Source organism: Stegastes partitus, unplaced genomic scaffold, assembly GCF_000690725.1.
Source record: "Stegastes partitus isolate 25-593 unplaced genomic scaffold, Stegastes_partitus-1.0.2 Scaffold1179, whole genome shotgun sequence".
Taxonomy (NCBI): Eukaryota; Metazoa; Chordata; class Actinopteri; family Pomacentridae; genus Stegastes; species Stegastes partitus.
Genome location: NW_007578910.1, coordinates 192,986 through 206,169, shown reverse-complemented (window position 1 = coordinate 206,169; position 13,184 = coordinate 192,986). Strand labels below are relative to the sequence as shown.

The 13,184-nt window shown below is 39.3% G+C and overlaps 1 protein-coding gene across 1 annotated transcript in view; it reads right to left on the bottom strand.

Moving 5' to 3' along the window:
* ptprb (protein tyrosine phosphatase receptor type b) overlaps positions 1–4,293 on the bottom strand; it is a 40,529-nt gene extending 36,236 nt beyond the window's left edge. The window contains exon 1 of the mRNA XM_008297031.1: positions 3,905–4,293. Coding sequence (XP_008295253.1) covers positions 3,905–3,973 — 69 coding nt within the window. The 5' untranslated portion in view covers positions 3,974–4,293. The remainder of the gene's footprint in view (positions 1–3,904) is intronic.
* Between the last annotated feature and the right edge of the window lie 8,891 nt (positions 4,294–13,184).

Genomic DNA, 13,184 nt, shown 5'->3' with positions numbered 1-13,184 from the left:
AGAACCACCAGTCCTAGTGTCAGTGGATCAGAACCACCAGTCCTAGTGTTAACGGATCAGAACCACCAGTCCTAGTGTCAGTGGATCAGAACCACCAGTCCTAGTGTTAACGGATCAGAACCACCAGTCCTAGTGTTAACGGATCAGTCATTGTTCAGTCATGGTGTCAGTTTAACAGTGGAGGGAGGTTCTGATGTAAACTATGGTGAAGTTCTGATGACAGTTACTGTAAACTGTAGGTTGTACCTAAGTGAGTTGGAGACTGGACCAGAACCACATGAACTGTTTGTGCTGTAGTTTGTTGACAGACTGATACAGACATGAAGAGACAGAACAACAAGACTAAAGCAGAACCGTGAACATGGGACGGCCTCGGTAGGGAGAACCGGACCCGCAGTGCTGCAGGAATCAACCGTTGATGAACTAAAGCCTAAATGTTGTGAGACTGTTGACCAGAGACCCGTCATCACATGTTCTGATCCATATGACAGGAGCAGCTGGTAACGAAGGAAACAGTCATTAGCATGAACGAACCGAAGCTCTTAGAACCTGTTTGACTGAGAGAAACTGTCAGATGAATTAACACAGGTGATACTGATCTACACCTTAACATTAAAACTAATTAACTAGACATGTATCATTAACACTGTGGGGTCCGGACTGACCTAATTAGTAACTTAACATGGTTTAATTTAATCGGGTCTAAACCTTCATAACAATAATTAATAATATTACTGTACGTTCTGCAGCTTGCTATCTAAATCAGTCTGGTCCATTTTAATTAACATCATAGAGTTAATTCTGATTTATAATAAATACTGTGGAGCTTTCAGAGCTGATTAATTAACTAATTAAACATCAGATTACTGATCCAGCTTCAGTTCTACTGACGGGTCGGTTCCGGTCCGTTAATGTTTCTGCTTCCATCAGAGAACCAAGTCGAGCTTCGTACGACTTTAATTCAGCATCAAACCGGCAGTGGGAACGTTTTTATCTGGTTCTGGCTCAGAACGTTCTGCTCAGCGACGCTACAGTCGAGCTCCACGTTGAACAGAACCGATAATAGAACCGATAATAGAACCGATAAAGAGAGAAACTGTACGAATCTGAGTTTAAAGTTAAATAATAATAATAATTATTACTAGAATTAAAGTTCCATGACTCATAAACGACATTATTATGATGTCGTTAAACTACAAAAACATTCTAAGAAAGTTCTGCAGATGTTTTCAGTTGAACGTTTTCTTTTAGTTCCTGGAATGTTCTTCTCAAAGCTAGAATAGCTGAAGATACAAAAACATTTGGTGATAACGTCGTTAGAATGTTCTAGTGTTGCACTGAGAATGTTCTAACGTTGTTCTCGTATAACACTATGGAACATCAGGGGAACGTTTTGTAGATTCTCTCGTCTCCAAAACGTCTCAGAAGAACAACCAGAATGTTCCACCTTTGTTTACATATCACATCACAGGAATGTCTTATAAAGAACGTTCCGTCATCTGAGGGTTCCACATCGTGAAAACGTTTTTATTGTTGCCTGGAGAACAACCTTCCTTTCATCCAGTGTTTAAAATGTTCTATAGAAGAACCATCTGTCGTTTCCCATTTGTTTTTTTAAAGTTGCAAAAAGTTCTACCTTTAACATTACAGGGACGTCATAAACGTTCTCTGTCATCTGCGGCCTCTGGAGAACACTTTATGAATGTCTTTTGAGAACGTTCTTCCTTTTGTTTTCATGTAACATTGTGAGAATGTTTTATAGAAGAACGTTCTACAATGTGGTCCTCGAGAACCCCCCGTAATGCCCTTAGAACCCTGCAGGCAGAACTTTCCAGCTCTGTTCATCCATCACATTACAGAAACGTCTTATAAAGAACGTTCTTAGGGGTCATCTGAGGTCTTGGGAACATCCTTCATAGTTCATCATTGTGGAAACGTTTTATAGAAGAACGTTTGATAACATGTTCGCAACATGTTCCACCTTTAATATATCACATTACAGGAACGTTAGAAAACATTCTGTCATCTGAGGCCTTGATAACATCTACAGAACATTTTTTGAATGTTTTTTGAGAACGTTCTTCTTCTGTTATCATGAAACATTGTGAGAATGTTTTATAGAAGAATTTTTGCATTGTGTTCTCTCTAGAACATCTTCAAAACATCTTCAGAACATTGCAGTCACCTTTGTTAATACGTCACATAACATGAACGTCTTATAAAATCATCTTGGAAACGTTCCTTCTATGTTACTGGAACATCGTCTGTGTTCCTGAGAACATCTTCTTGAACGCTGATGTTAAAATGTTTTAAGAACATTCGTGGAAAAGGAAATTTTCCTTTAACGTCATTCGAACTTTGATTAAAACGCTTTCTCTAAAGAATTATTAGAACGTGTAGGAAACGTTATCAAATGTTGTGGGAACGTTCCCACGAGTAGAAACACCGTCGCCTCTGAAGTCTTGGGTAGTGTTAGCTTTAGCGGTTAGCATCAGACTTACGTCCAAACTGTCAAACTGTCAAACAAACCAAAGTGACTCCTGAATAGTTTAACGTAAAACACGACGTTCTGGTTCTGGCGGTTCTGGTGGTTCTGCGACACATCGACGGATCTGCGTGAGCGAAGACGAACAAATACGACTGAAAAGGCAAAAAGCAGGAACTGTGTTTATGTTTCCTGCTTTATGCTCATCAGCAACGCTTAAGTTTGACTTTTGGTTGTTTTCTAGTTAAAAACAAATAAATAAATCAGAACACAAGTTCGTCTCTTGATAAAATGGTTGTAATCTGTAATCATGTGTTTCCACATCTGTCCAGCAGGAGGCGAGCTACAGGTTTAAAGAGGTGTTGGTGCAAATGAGCTGAAAAGTCTGATGTGTTTTGTATGAAAACACGGTTTTAAAATCACAAAAGCTTCACGTAGAAACAGTTTTGTTTGAGTTTTATTTCTGCTTCAACCTTCCAGAAACCAAAAGCTGCAGTTTGATGAATTCAGAATCTTTTCTGTTTTATGTTTCTTTGAAGTTTTAAGCAGATAAAAGTTAAAATCCTTCATAATATAATAAAGTTTGATTTTCACTCATGTTTGAGATTTTTCATAATAACGATATCAATAATCTATAAAAAAAAAAAAAGAAAGATACTAATTCTGCTCATTGTGCTGTTTAACATTGTAGGCTCTTAACAGTCGGTTTAATTTGTATAACATAATGTCTGTGTGTGTTTAACATTTAATATTTGTGGCGTTATTGATGTTTGTGGTGGATGTGAAGACGCTTCGGTGTGTTTTAGTGAAACGCAGATTAAACTCAAACCTGTATTAATGATGAGATGTTTATACGTAGAGAGAGAAATAAAAAGTGGCATCAAACTAAACTATTTATCACAAACTTGTTCTGATGAATCTGAAAAAAGAACCTCAGAAAATCCAACAGCAATAAAAACATTTCTTTGTGTTTTTAATCCCTAAAATAAGAACAATAATTTACATTTAGGCAATTTTTTAATCTTAAATCTTATTTTTTCAAGAAAAATCTGGATTATTTTGTTGTTATACGTAAAAATGTGACTTAAAATCCTGAGAAAAGCTCAAAACAAGATGTTTATCTCAAACAAATCTCATGAATTTGTTTGAATTTTTAGGTATGAAGGTGAACCTGAAAACAGTTTCACCATATTTTGTCAAATAAACACTAAAAAGTGAACGAGAATATGAATTATGAGTCATTTCACAGCAGATGTTGAAGGAGAACTGATGGTTTTGTTGGTGTAGCAGCAAAAGAACGTGAACGTGGAGCTCGGTGGTGATTTATGGTTTAAAAATCAGCTTCAATCATATATTTGCCACCACAGCCTGTACGCTGCATCCTAAACCCTTCATGTGTGACCTCCTACGTGGACTGACCTGCAGCAGCAGCAGAACCGAGGCGATCCACAGGCGGCAGAACCAACGTTCAACTTTACATTTCAGCATTTTGCGCCTCCTTTAGATCCTCATGCGGAGCAGCCTCCACCATAATCCTGAGCCTGAGGTAGGAGACGAGGTTCTGTTCACTGCCCAGGTCCAGAAATATCCCGTTTCCTTTAGAGTCCTCCGAACTGAAGCTGGAAAGAAAAACGTTGAGTCAGTTTAGACCGAAAAGTAAATCCTGCTCGTATTCCTTAAGTTGTCCAGATGCTGCGTCGTCTCTGTCGGTCGGCTCGACTCGCTCTGACGTCCATCCTCGACTCGGAGCCCTCGACTCGACTCTCGGCCTTTCCTCTGCCTGTCTCACTGCCGAGCGCCTCTTCCTGCCTGTCTGCCGGTTCTAACTCTGCAGAGTCGAGGTTGGGACTCGCTAACGGACTTCCTCAATCAAGCCAGCAGCTCTGAGTCACAAAGCGGCCCGACGGGGCTATAAATAGGCCCCAGGCTCACCTATGCAGAGGTAGCCGGTAAAAATAGAGCGTTTGATCAAATCCCAGCGAGACGCCGTCGCTGAGACTTTAAAAGTTTTGCTTTGTCACTGTGGACTTCTGAGGCGGCTTCAGGAGACGTTTAAATTCATCCCTGTTTAGTTTCTGCTGATAGTTTGAGTCTCATCAACATCAACATTCATACTCCTGATAGAAAGTTATAAACTCATTATTACATGTTTTACTTTGAAGGAATTCATCTAAAGGTGAAGCTGCATAATGAACCCTCTGATATAATCTGATTTAATGATTCAATATGTCAGCTATCGGCTTTAGTGAACACAACACAGAGCTTTATCCTTCACTTGTGTTTGTATTTTCTTAACCAATAACTAATTAATCAATAATCAACTGATTGATAACATGAATTATGTATCGTGGGTTTTGTTTTTTTTGTTAAAGGCATCGTGAGCCGCCGTTAAACGCCACAAAACACGTCGTCATGTTGTCCTCGTTAACTGATTATTTAAAATGTTTGTTTTTCTGCTTTTAATCTGAATTTTGAATTCATTAAGTCTCATGAAGTCATCAGGGAAAAAAAAGCATTTTCAAGACCCAATAAAACAACTTAATGTGTGAACTGATGGGTACCGGCTCTACAGAGCACCAACCAGAGTCCGATCCTGTCGGGACACCATTCGGCAGCACAATTAACCAGGAACACTGGTCTCCACCCGTCTTGGTGTCAAAGTGTTCTGAGCTGATTTTGGATCCAGATGTTACTTTGGTTTTGCTCAATGAGGTCAAAGTTTTGATTTGTGGCCTCGTGCAGTTTACTGGTATTTACCTTTACAGATGTGTAGCTCATCAACTTGTGGATCATTTAGCTCATGAAAAGGATTAGAAAATGACATTTTTCCTCTAAAATCCGATTTCATGTGAGAAATACTCAAATAAATCAATCGCTAATGTCAAAAAATATAAGAGATTTAGAGGCAAAATTGATTTTTTAAAATCGAGTTGGCATAAAAACCCGACCTGATGCAGAAAAGCAGACGTCATGTTTGGATTCAGAGCTGCAAAAATGTCCTAAATCAGTTTAAAAATCCTGGACACCTTCAAAAAAGTACTGTTTTATAACCAAGTGTAATGGATTCTTAAATGGCACAAATAACGAACAGCCGTGACTCAATAATCCGACACTAAACGTAAAACCTTCTTTTATGTCGGATTGTCAAGGCGGAGGTCCAGATACGAGGAGTTGTATGTAGTTGTTAAAATAACTCGTTTGTTGTTAGAACACTGATGAACACAAACAGAAACGTGAAGTCACAAAGAAATCCTCATTGAGCATCAAGTCCTGCAGTGTGAACGTAGCCAATCTGTGGGATTGTTCAGTCAGATAATACGCCGTCATCCTGATTGGTGACATTAAATGTCATGTCGGAGTCACAATCCAAGGCTGTCGCTATGTTAAGGCTGTTTTTATGGGTTCTGTTGGTTTTTCCTACAAACCTGTCGGACAGCAGGTTTAGGATTGTTAAGGGTCGATTATCGGGTCATGACTGGACTACGGTATATTCTTTATGGTGTTCAAGTTATTTCAGGCTAACAGGTGCTGTGAGTTCTGTTCACCGCCACAGAACACTTTTGGTTCTCGTCATTGTGAAACGATTATTTAAAATGTTGGAGATCAAATTTCTTCACCACACGACTGTTTCATCTGTTATCACCTCGGAAATTATTCTTGCGTGTGAATTTAATTTTGTTCACATATTCAGATTTAGTAGATGACAGGTCTGTTGTTTCGAGGTCAACACTCGTTTTTCATTACTGATTATATGTTAATTATACGTTACGTGTATGTTATGTTACGTATGCATGTCATACTGGGTAAAATGAATAAATGAAACTACCGTAATGTCTGGACTATAAGCCGCTACTTCTTCCACAGGCTTTGAACGCTGCGGCTTAAACTCATTTATGGATTTCTACAAATTTTCCTCGAGACCAAAGTGAGTCTGAGAGCGACGACGACAGAGAGACTGAGGAAGTGATGAAGTGATTCTGAGGCTGTTCAGCTCCTGAAGACACTGAAGAAGACGACTTTAGTGGTTTTAGTGCAGGAGGAAGATGAAGATAGCCATCAGTGACTTTTCCTGGTAGCTGCTGGAGTTTTATTTCCTTAACCAGCCGTGTTACAGGAAGTGTTCAGAAAAAAGCCTCTACGGTACGTATCTGTGGATGTTACCGCTACGCATTTAATTAAAGGTTGAAACATCTTTCTGTGTAAATATCTCATGTCCCAACGTGGACACCTGCAGCTTAGAGACCAGAGCAGCCTGGATATGAACACACCTGGTTTCCTGTTTAAAGTCAGTGGGCGGAACTTATATTCAGGTGCCTCTATAGTCCAGACATTACGGTACTCATGATCACACGTTTGGTGAATTTGCCTCCAGACGTTAAATTTGTCCGTAAAAGGTCGGAGTTGAATCGTCCATGAAGCAGCTTCAGCAGCTAAAGGCCGAACTCCTTTTGTTTCAGCTGGTTCGAGCCACATTTAGTCGTCCACACCTCTTCCTTCCTTCCTTCCTTCCTTCCTTCCTGCTGCCCTCCTCGCTCACTCACAGCTTCTAGGAACAAAAGCTTCGGATCCACACGAGTTGACTTGTGCAGAATCATCCCACAGAACGTTTCCCCGACGTTACCTACAGGTTCTAATGCTGTTTTAAAGCTTTGCTCTGAGGTTATTTATCACTCCCAATAATGTTCCCATCAGCTAAAGCTGAACCAAGAACGCTTTGATGTCGGCGTGTTTGGAGGATGTTGTCAGAACCACACATCAGGTTCCCCGGTAACGAAGGAAGAACGTTCTCATAGCATGGCCTCAGACATGTTCCTTTGATCTGACATACTACCAAAGGTGGAACATGGTGCCTGCAATGTTCTCAGGATGTTTTATGGATGGAGTTGACAGAACATTTTATAGAACATACAAAACGTTCCCCCAATGTTCTACAATGTTAGCGCCCAAAGCTCTAAAAACGTCATCACCAAACACTGCTAGAACGTCATTGTTAAACACTATCTACCTTTTGCAGAACTTTCTCAGAACATTTTTTCGAACAAATGAATTCCAGCTCGGTTTCAGAGATGTTCTGGCTCAGTCTGGACAGAACCAAGTTCTCAAACCAACATTTAAAAACTGTTTTTTGTTGTTGTTTTTTTTTAAATTAAACTTTGCGGCAATGTGATAAATATATGAAACAACAGTAGAACAAACTGTCTGCAATGTTCTGAGGGTGTTGTTGAGAGAACACATTATAGAACGTTCTTCGATTTCAGTAAAATATCCCCCCAATATGTCCTCCATGATAACAACGGAAGAACATTCTCAGTGCAAATTTTGGTTTGGAGAACGTTAGGACACAACGGTCAAAGTCAAAACTGACCTCCTTCTGAAAACATTACCAGAACTTTGTAGAACTTTCTCACATAAATTTGAGAACAAAAACTCTGATGTAAAGTTGCTTTGACCAATCAAATCATCAGATGATCCAACAGTCAGTCAACATTAACCCACGTAAACATGTTCCATCTGTTCCGGCCATAAAATCCCGGAGAAGGTTCTACGTCAGTCAGTCCAAGACAACTCGAGTTCCATATCGGTCATGTCCAGTGTTTTTAATGTACAGATTACAGGTAACAATATATAGAGTAGATAACGAGGTTACAGCACTACTCAGTGGCTAATGTTCTGGACTATTACAACATTCAAGTTGATTAGTAATACATTAAAAAGCCATACGTATAATAGTTAGAACGTACGTACACTAATTAGCATCCAGTGTACTCTGACTGATCTGTAATGCCCACACAGGAGAAGTTTGAAGGGACCCTAATAGTTATGATTTTAATGGTTCGTTATAACATTATTGACTGTATGCATAATTACTGTGTAATTAGTGTTCACGTCATAAAACATGTTGACTTAAAATGTGATGCTGAACACATCCTACCGACCCGTAACGCCGTCTAGTTCAGGACTTTCCGTCAGTTACTGCACTCGAACAACTTTATAGGAAGCTTAAATCAACGTTCCACATCCTGTGTGTCAACCAGTGATTTATTATTAGCTAGTTATTTTTAGCTATTTTACTAGTTTGCAAACTCTTTTTTTAAAATCAGCAACCAAAAAATGCTGCTGTGCAAGAACTAAAGCAGCTCTGAACCACGAGAGTACGATAAGACGACTTTTAATGAGCTAAACCTCGCAAATAAGTAAACTTATTCACGAGTTATAATGTTAGCAAAAGAACAAGTCGATACACAAACTACCAAGTCTGGAAGTGGTTTTAATTAAAATCAGCTTAAATTGACTCTCTTACTAGCTAGTGTTAGCAGAAGAACAAATATTTACAGAAGCTAAAATCGTGCCTTCCACAAGCTAACGTTACAGAAAGAGCCATCTTTTACCTGAGCTAGAACTGGTTCTGTCTGTAACAAGCTAAAATCCTTTCTTCCACGACAGAACGTTACAGAGAGAACTATCCTTGACATGAGCTAACATTGGCTCTTCCAAAAGCAAATGAAATAGAAAAAAATCTTCCTTTGCAAGAGCCAAAACTGGCTTATTTAGTAGCTAGCATTACAAAAAGAGCTATTGGTTCCTCCACAAGCTAACCTTTCTCAAAGAACCCTCTTTTACATGAGCTAAAATCGACTCCTTTACTTGGTACCGACAGAAGCACCTTTTACTTAAGTTAAAATTGGTTCTTCCACAAGCTAACGAAACAGGAAAATAGATCTACGAAAGCCAAAACAGTTTTACTTACTAGCTAATGCTACTCAAAGAACCATCTTTTACATTAGCAAAAATGAATTCTTACACAAGCTAACGTTATCAAAAGAACACTCCATCACAAGAGCGTAAATCCGCTCTTTTACGAGCTGTTGTTACTGAAAGAACCATCTTTTATATGAGCTAAAATTGCTTCCTAAACAAGCTAACATTACCAGAAAAACTATCTTTCACATGAGCTAAAACTGACTATGCTAGCTATTGTTGCTGAAAGAACCATCCTTTATGTGAGCTAAATAGCATTCCTCCACGAGCTAACGTTACAGAAAAAAAAGTCTTTTACACAAGCTAAAACCGGCACCTCCAGAAGCTAATGCTACTGAAAGAACTACGTTTCCAGTGAAACCTGCCTTGTTTGCTCATTAATATTCTAGAAAGAAAGATTTTCTACCTACAAACTGGTTCTTTCACAAGCTAACGTTGCACAAAGAACTATCGTTTAAACAAGCTAAAATGAACTCTTCCACAAGCTAATGTTGCATAAAGAACTATTTCTAAATAGTTATTTAACCAACTTTCCAGGCAATTCATTTTAAAATAAGCGTCCGTACCTTTGGTTTATAATAAGTTTTACGACGTGCTAAAGTGCAGCAGGAAGCTAAACTGTGAGAAAATGTCCTGAACCAGGCGGCAAAACAGAAAAACTTAGAGGAAGCTGGAGTCAGTAAACATGTTTTCCACATAATCAAGCAAATTAGAGGCAAACGTTTTAAATATTGCTAATACGAAAGGAAAGACAACGTAAATTAGGCTTGTTTCCATGAAGTGCTTTGGATGAACTAGGCTGGAAGAGTAGATGAAGCTGGAAACAAACATCTTAAAGAAACAAACTTTGTCCATCGACAAGAGAAAAATGAAGACAGAAGTTTTCAGGAAGTGTTTTCAGTTGAGTAAGTTGTGATTATTCTTGAATGTCAACTGGTATTGGCCCAGTTTGATGCTGTCCGAAGATGAAGCCATGAAGGAAACCCCCTATCAGTCATATGAACATGTCTAGAATGTACCTTTTATCAAATGTTGCTGTTTCCATCAAATGTGCATGTTTGGGGATTTTTTCTTTGATGAAGTTAAATATCGAAACTTTACGTGTCAGCTGATTTTTTTTACTTTCTTGCTGACAAATTTCCTGCACATTCAGCTGATCTGTGAACACGGATTAAACTAGCAGTTAAACTAATGGGAAGTTCAACCCTGTCTCCACTTCTTTGTCTTTTTGTCGTCAGAAAATTATACAAAACTAGAGGACGAGCTCCAGCATCGACCGGCGGCAGTAGAGATGCTGCAAGTTTCATTTAAATTCAAGTAAACTCCAGATTTGTTTCTCTACAACGTGTTGAGAAAAATCAGTCTAAAAGTGTTTAGGGTCCCTTTAAGCTCCGTCAACAACATTAAAGTACAGGACATGAACCACATCCTACTGTACGGACACAATACTACGTCAGAGGCAGTGTGTGTTGTTGTAGCCGCTGCTGCACAGGACATCGAGGCCAGACTCACTTTCACTTCAGGCGATCCAATCGTTTAAATACACTTTAAAACGCCGACTGATCCAAGTGAGAAGTGAGTCGGTGATGTTCCCAGGAGGCATGTTCAGACAAAGAGGTTCAGGTCCAAAGTCCTGTGATTGTATCGTCAGTAAAGAATAAAAATATATCGGTACATAGAAAAAGTTTCCTTCGTCCGTCCCGAAGCTTCCAGTCGTAGCAGCAAGATTCCTGTTTGTGTTCTGTGGGTTGAACGTTGGGTTTTAATAGCACTTTAACACGTTCTCTACACTGTGGTCTCATTCACACTCATGTTCTTCGTCACTGGCATTACTGTCGAAACCTCAGAAAATCTCTAAAACACTGGACACACAAGTGAGAAAAACACCTCGGCGGCGTTTTCACTTTCACATTTGGCTCTAAAACACGTCGATATACAAAAACCGACCATCCCTTTCTGGACTCTGATTGTTTTGGCTAATGCGTTTAATCTCTCATTTGTTTTTTAAGGAAAATTTCAAAATTATTGCTTAAACAGGGCGAAGTTTCAAATTTTCTGAGATGATAAACCAATCGCTAATTCCAGTCGGTACATTTAGAGATAATGAGGCTTTTCATGCGAGTCGAGAAACGGCTGATCTCTGCTAAAGACATCGAAAACATGTAAAAACAGTATAAAAATAAAGTTATTATTACTCTGATACACCAGATAACACACTGACTAGATAACAGAATGTACAACAGCGGTGATGACTGCACCATTGTGACGTAAATTATTTCACATTTTTGGTATAAAGCAACGTATCGCACAACAGGGGAGCCGTCGAAGCTAGAAAACAAGGTAAAGTACAGGATCGAGTGTAAACTCTGAGACCGAGCAGCACGAAATTTATACTTGTGTGTCAGGAATGTGTCAGAAAAGACTCGTGTTTCTCAATTTGGCCCTAAACTTTGGCTAAAACGGGTACAGCGTTAATATTCATAATGGATCAAATGCATAACTTGTGACTAAAAGGTCAACGTGCCGCACTACTTCTGAGATATATTCTCTTCCATTATCTTCCATTTATTTGCGTATTTTACCAATTATATCCATTGGTATTTCTAAAAAACAAACCACAATGGTGGGGAGCTCAGTTCAAGATAATAATTTGAACACCTAATCATTACAACAAAGACAAAACAACAATGGTTTCATTAAAAACTACAGCTCCCATAGCTAGCCTCGAGCTGTACCGGCTGAAAAATACCAAAATAACTGCTGCTAGTATTTAAAAGCCTGGCTTAGCAGCAGGATACTAGATTTAATAAAGTATTGTGTTAGCGTAGCATGCTAGTCACAGCATGAGTTTATAGGTTAGCATCCATTTATTACAAGAAAGCACACCGAGCTACTAATGCTACAATTAGCATCTAATTGCTTTGCTGCACCACGACGACTAGCTTAGCAGGAGCTTATTTACTATCAGCATGTGTCGTATGGCTGGAGGTCGCCTCGCTAGGGACCTCAGGTTAAAAAGTTGGACAGAAATAAAACTGGTTTTTAACCCTCTGAACCCCAAAACCTGCTGGCAGATTTGAAGAAAAAAAATAAATAAAGCCATGCTAAAGGTGGAACATCTTTCTACTGATGATGGTGAAGAGCAGAGCAGAACATGGAAACTTGGAAATGTTGGACATGTTGGTTCCAGGTTATTTTTGATTTTTGACCTTGCAGTGAAAAATGAGCCAACAGTGAAGAAAAACACCCAGAAGTTGTTTGGAGTTCAGAGGGTTAAAAAGTTCCAGGTTGTTAACTGGTTAGTTGTTGTATTTACTAACTAACAGCGTCAGCTGTAACCGAAGAGCAAACTAGTAGCGTTAGCATATAAACATGGCTAGTTAGCATATTTAGCCGTAACGGGTATATTTGGTATTTTTGAGATCTTTTCAAAACCTCGGAACATGAAACTCGCTGCTGAACACCAGATAAGAAAAGGACGTTAACGGTGTCCTGACTAAACTACAGGTTAGTATATATTTACTACTGCTGACAGGACGAACAGGGCAGGAAGTGTCAACCAGCTGAGCTAACAGTCGTTTAGGCTTTCATAGAAGAACACCAAAGTAATTTAAAAATCCTATAAGACACAGAAACACTTCAGTGTTATTGAACCAGTCCTTCGTCTCCGAGGTAACGGGACGGTGAGTTGACGCTTCGGCAGTCAGTCGGTTACGGAGAAGGTCCATCGAGTTCCGTCCATCGTTGCCAACAACACGTGAAGAAGAAGAAGAAAAAGAAGAAGGGATACATTCCATTTTCAGAAATTTACCTCCTCTTAGCTTCAGCAGGCTCCGCCCACTGAAGTCCTGATTGGTTGTCCGTCGTACTCAAAGAGCTGCTCCAGGTTCAGAAGTCCAACACTCGTATCTACCTGCCGAAGAGTCGCCGCGGTGACGCA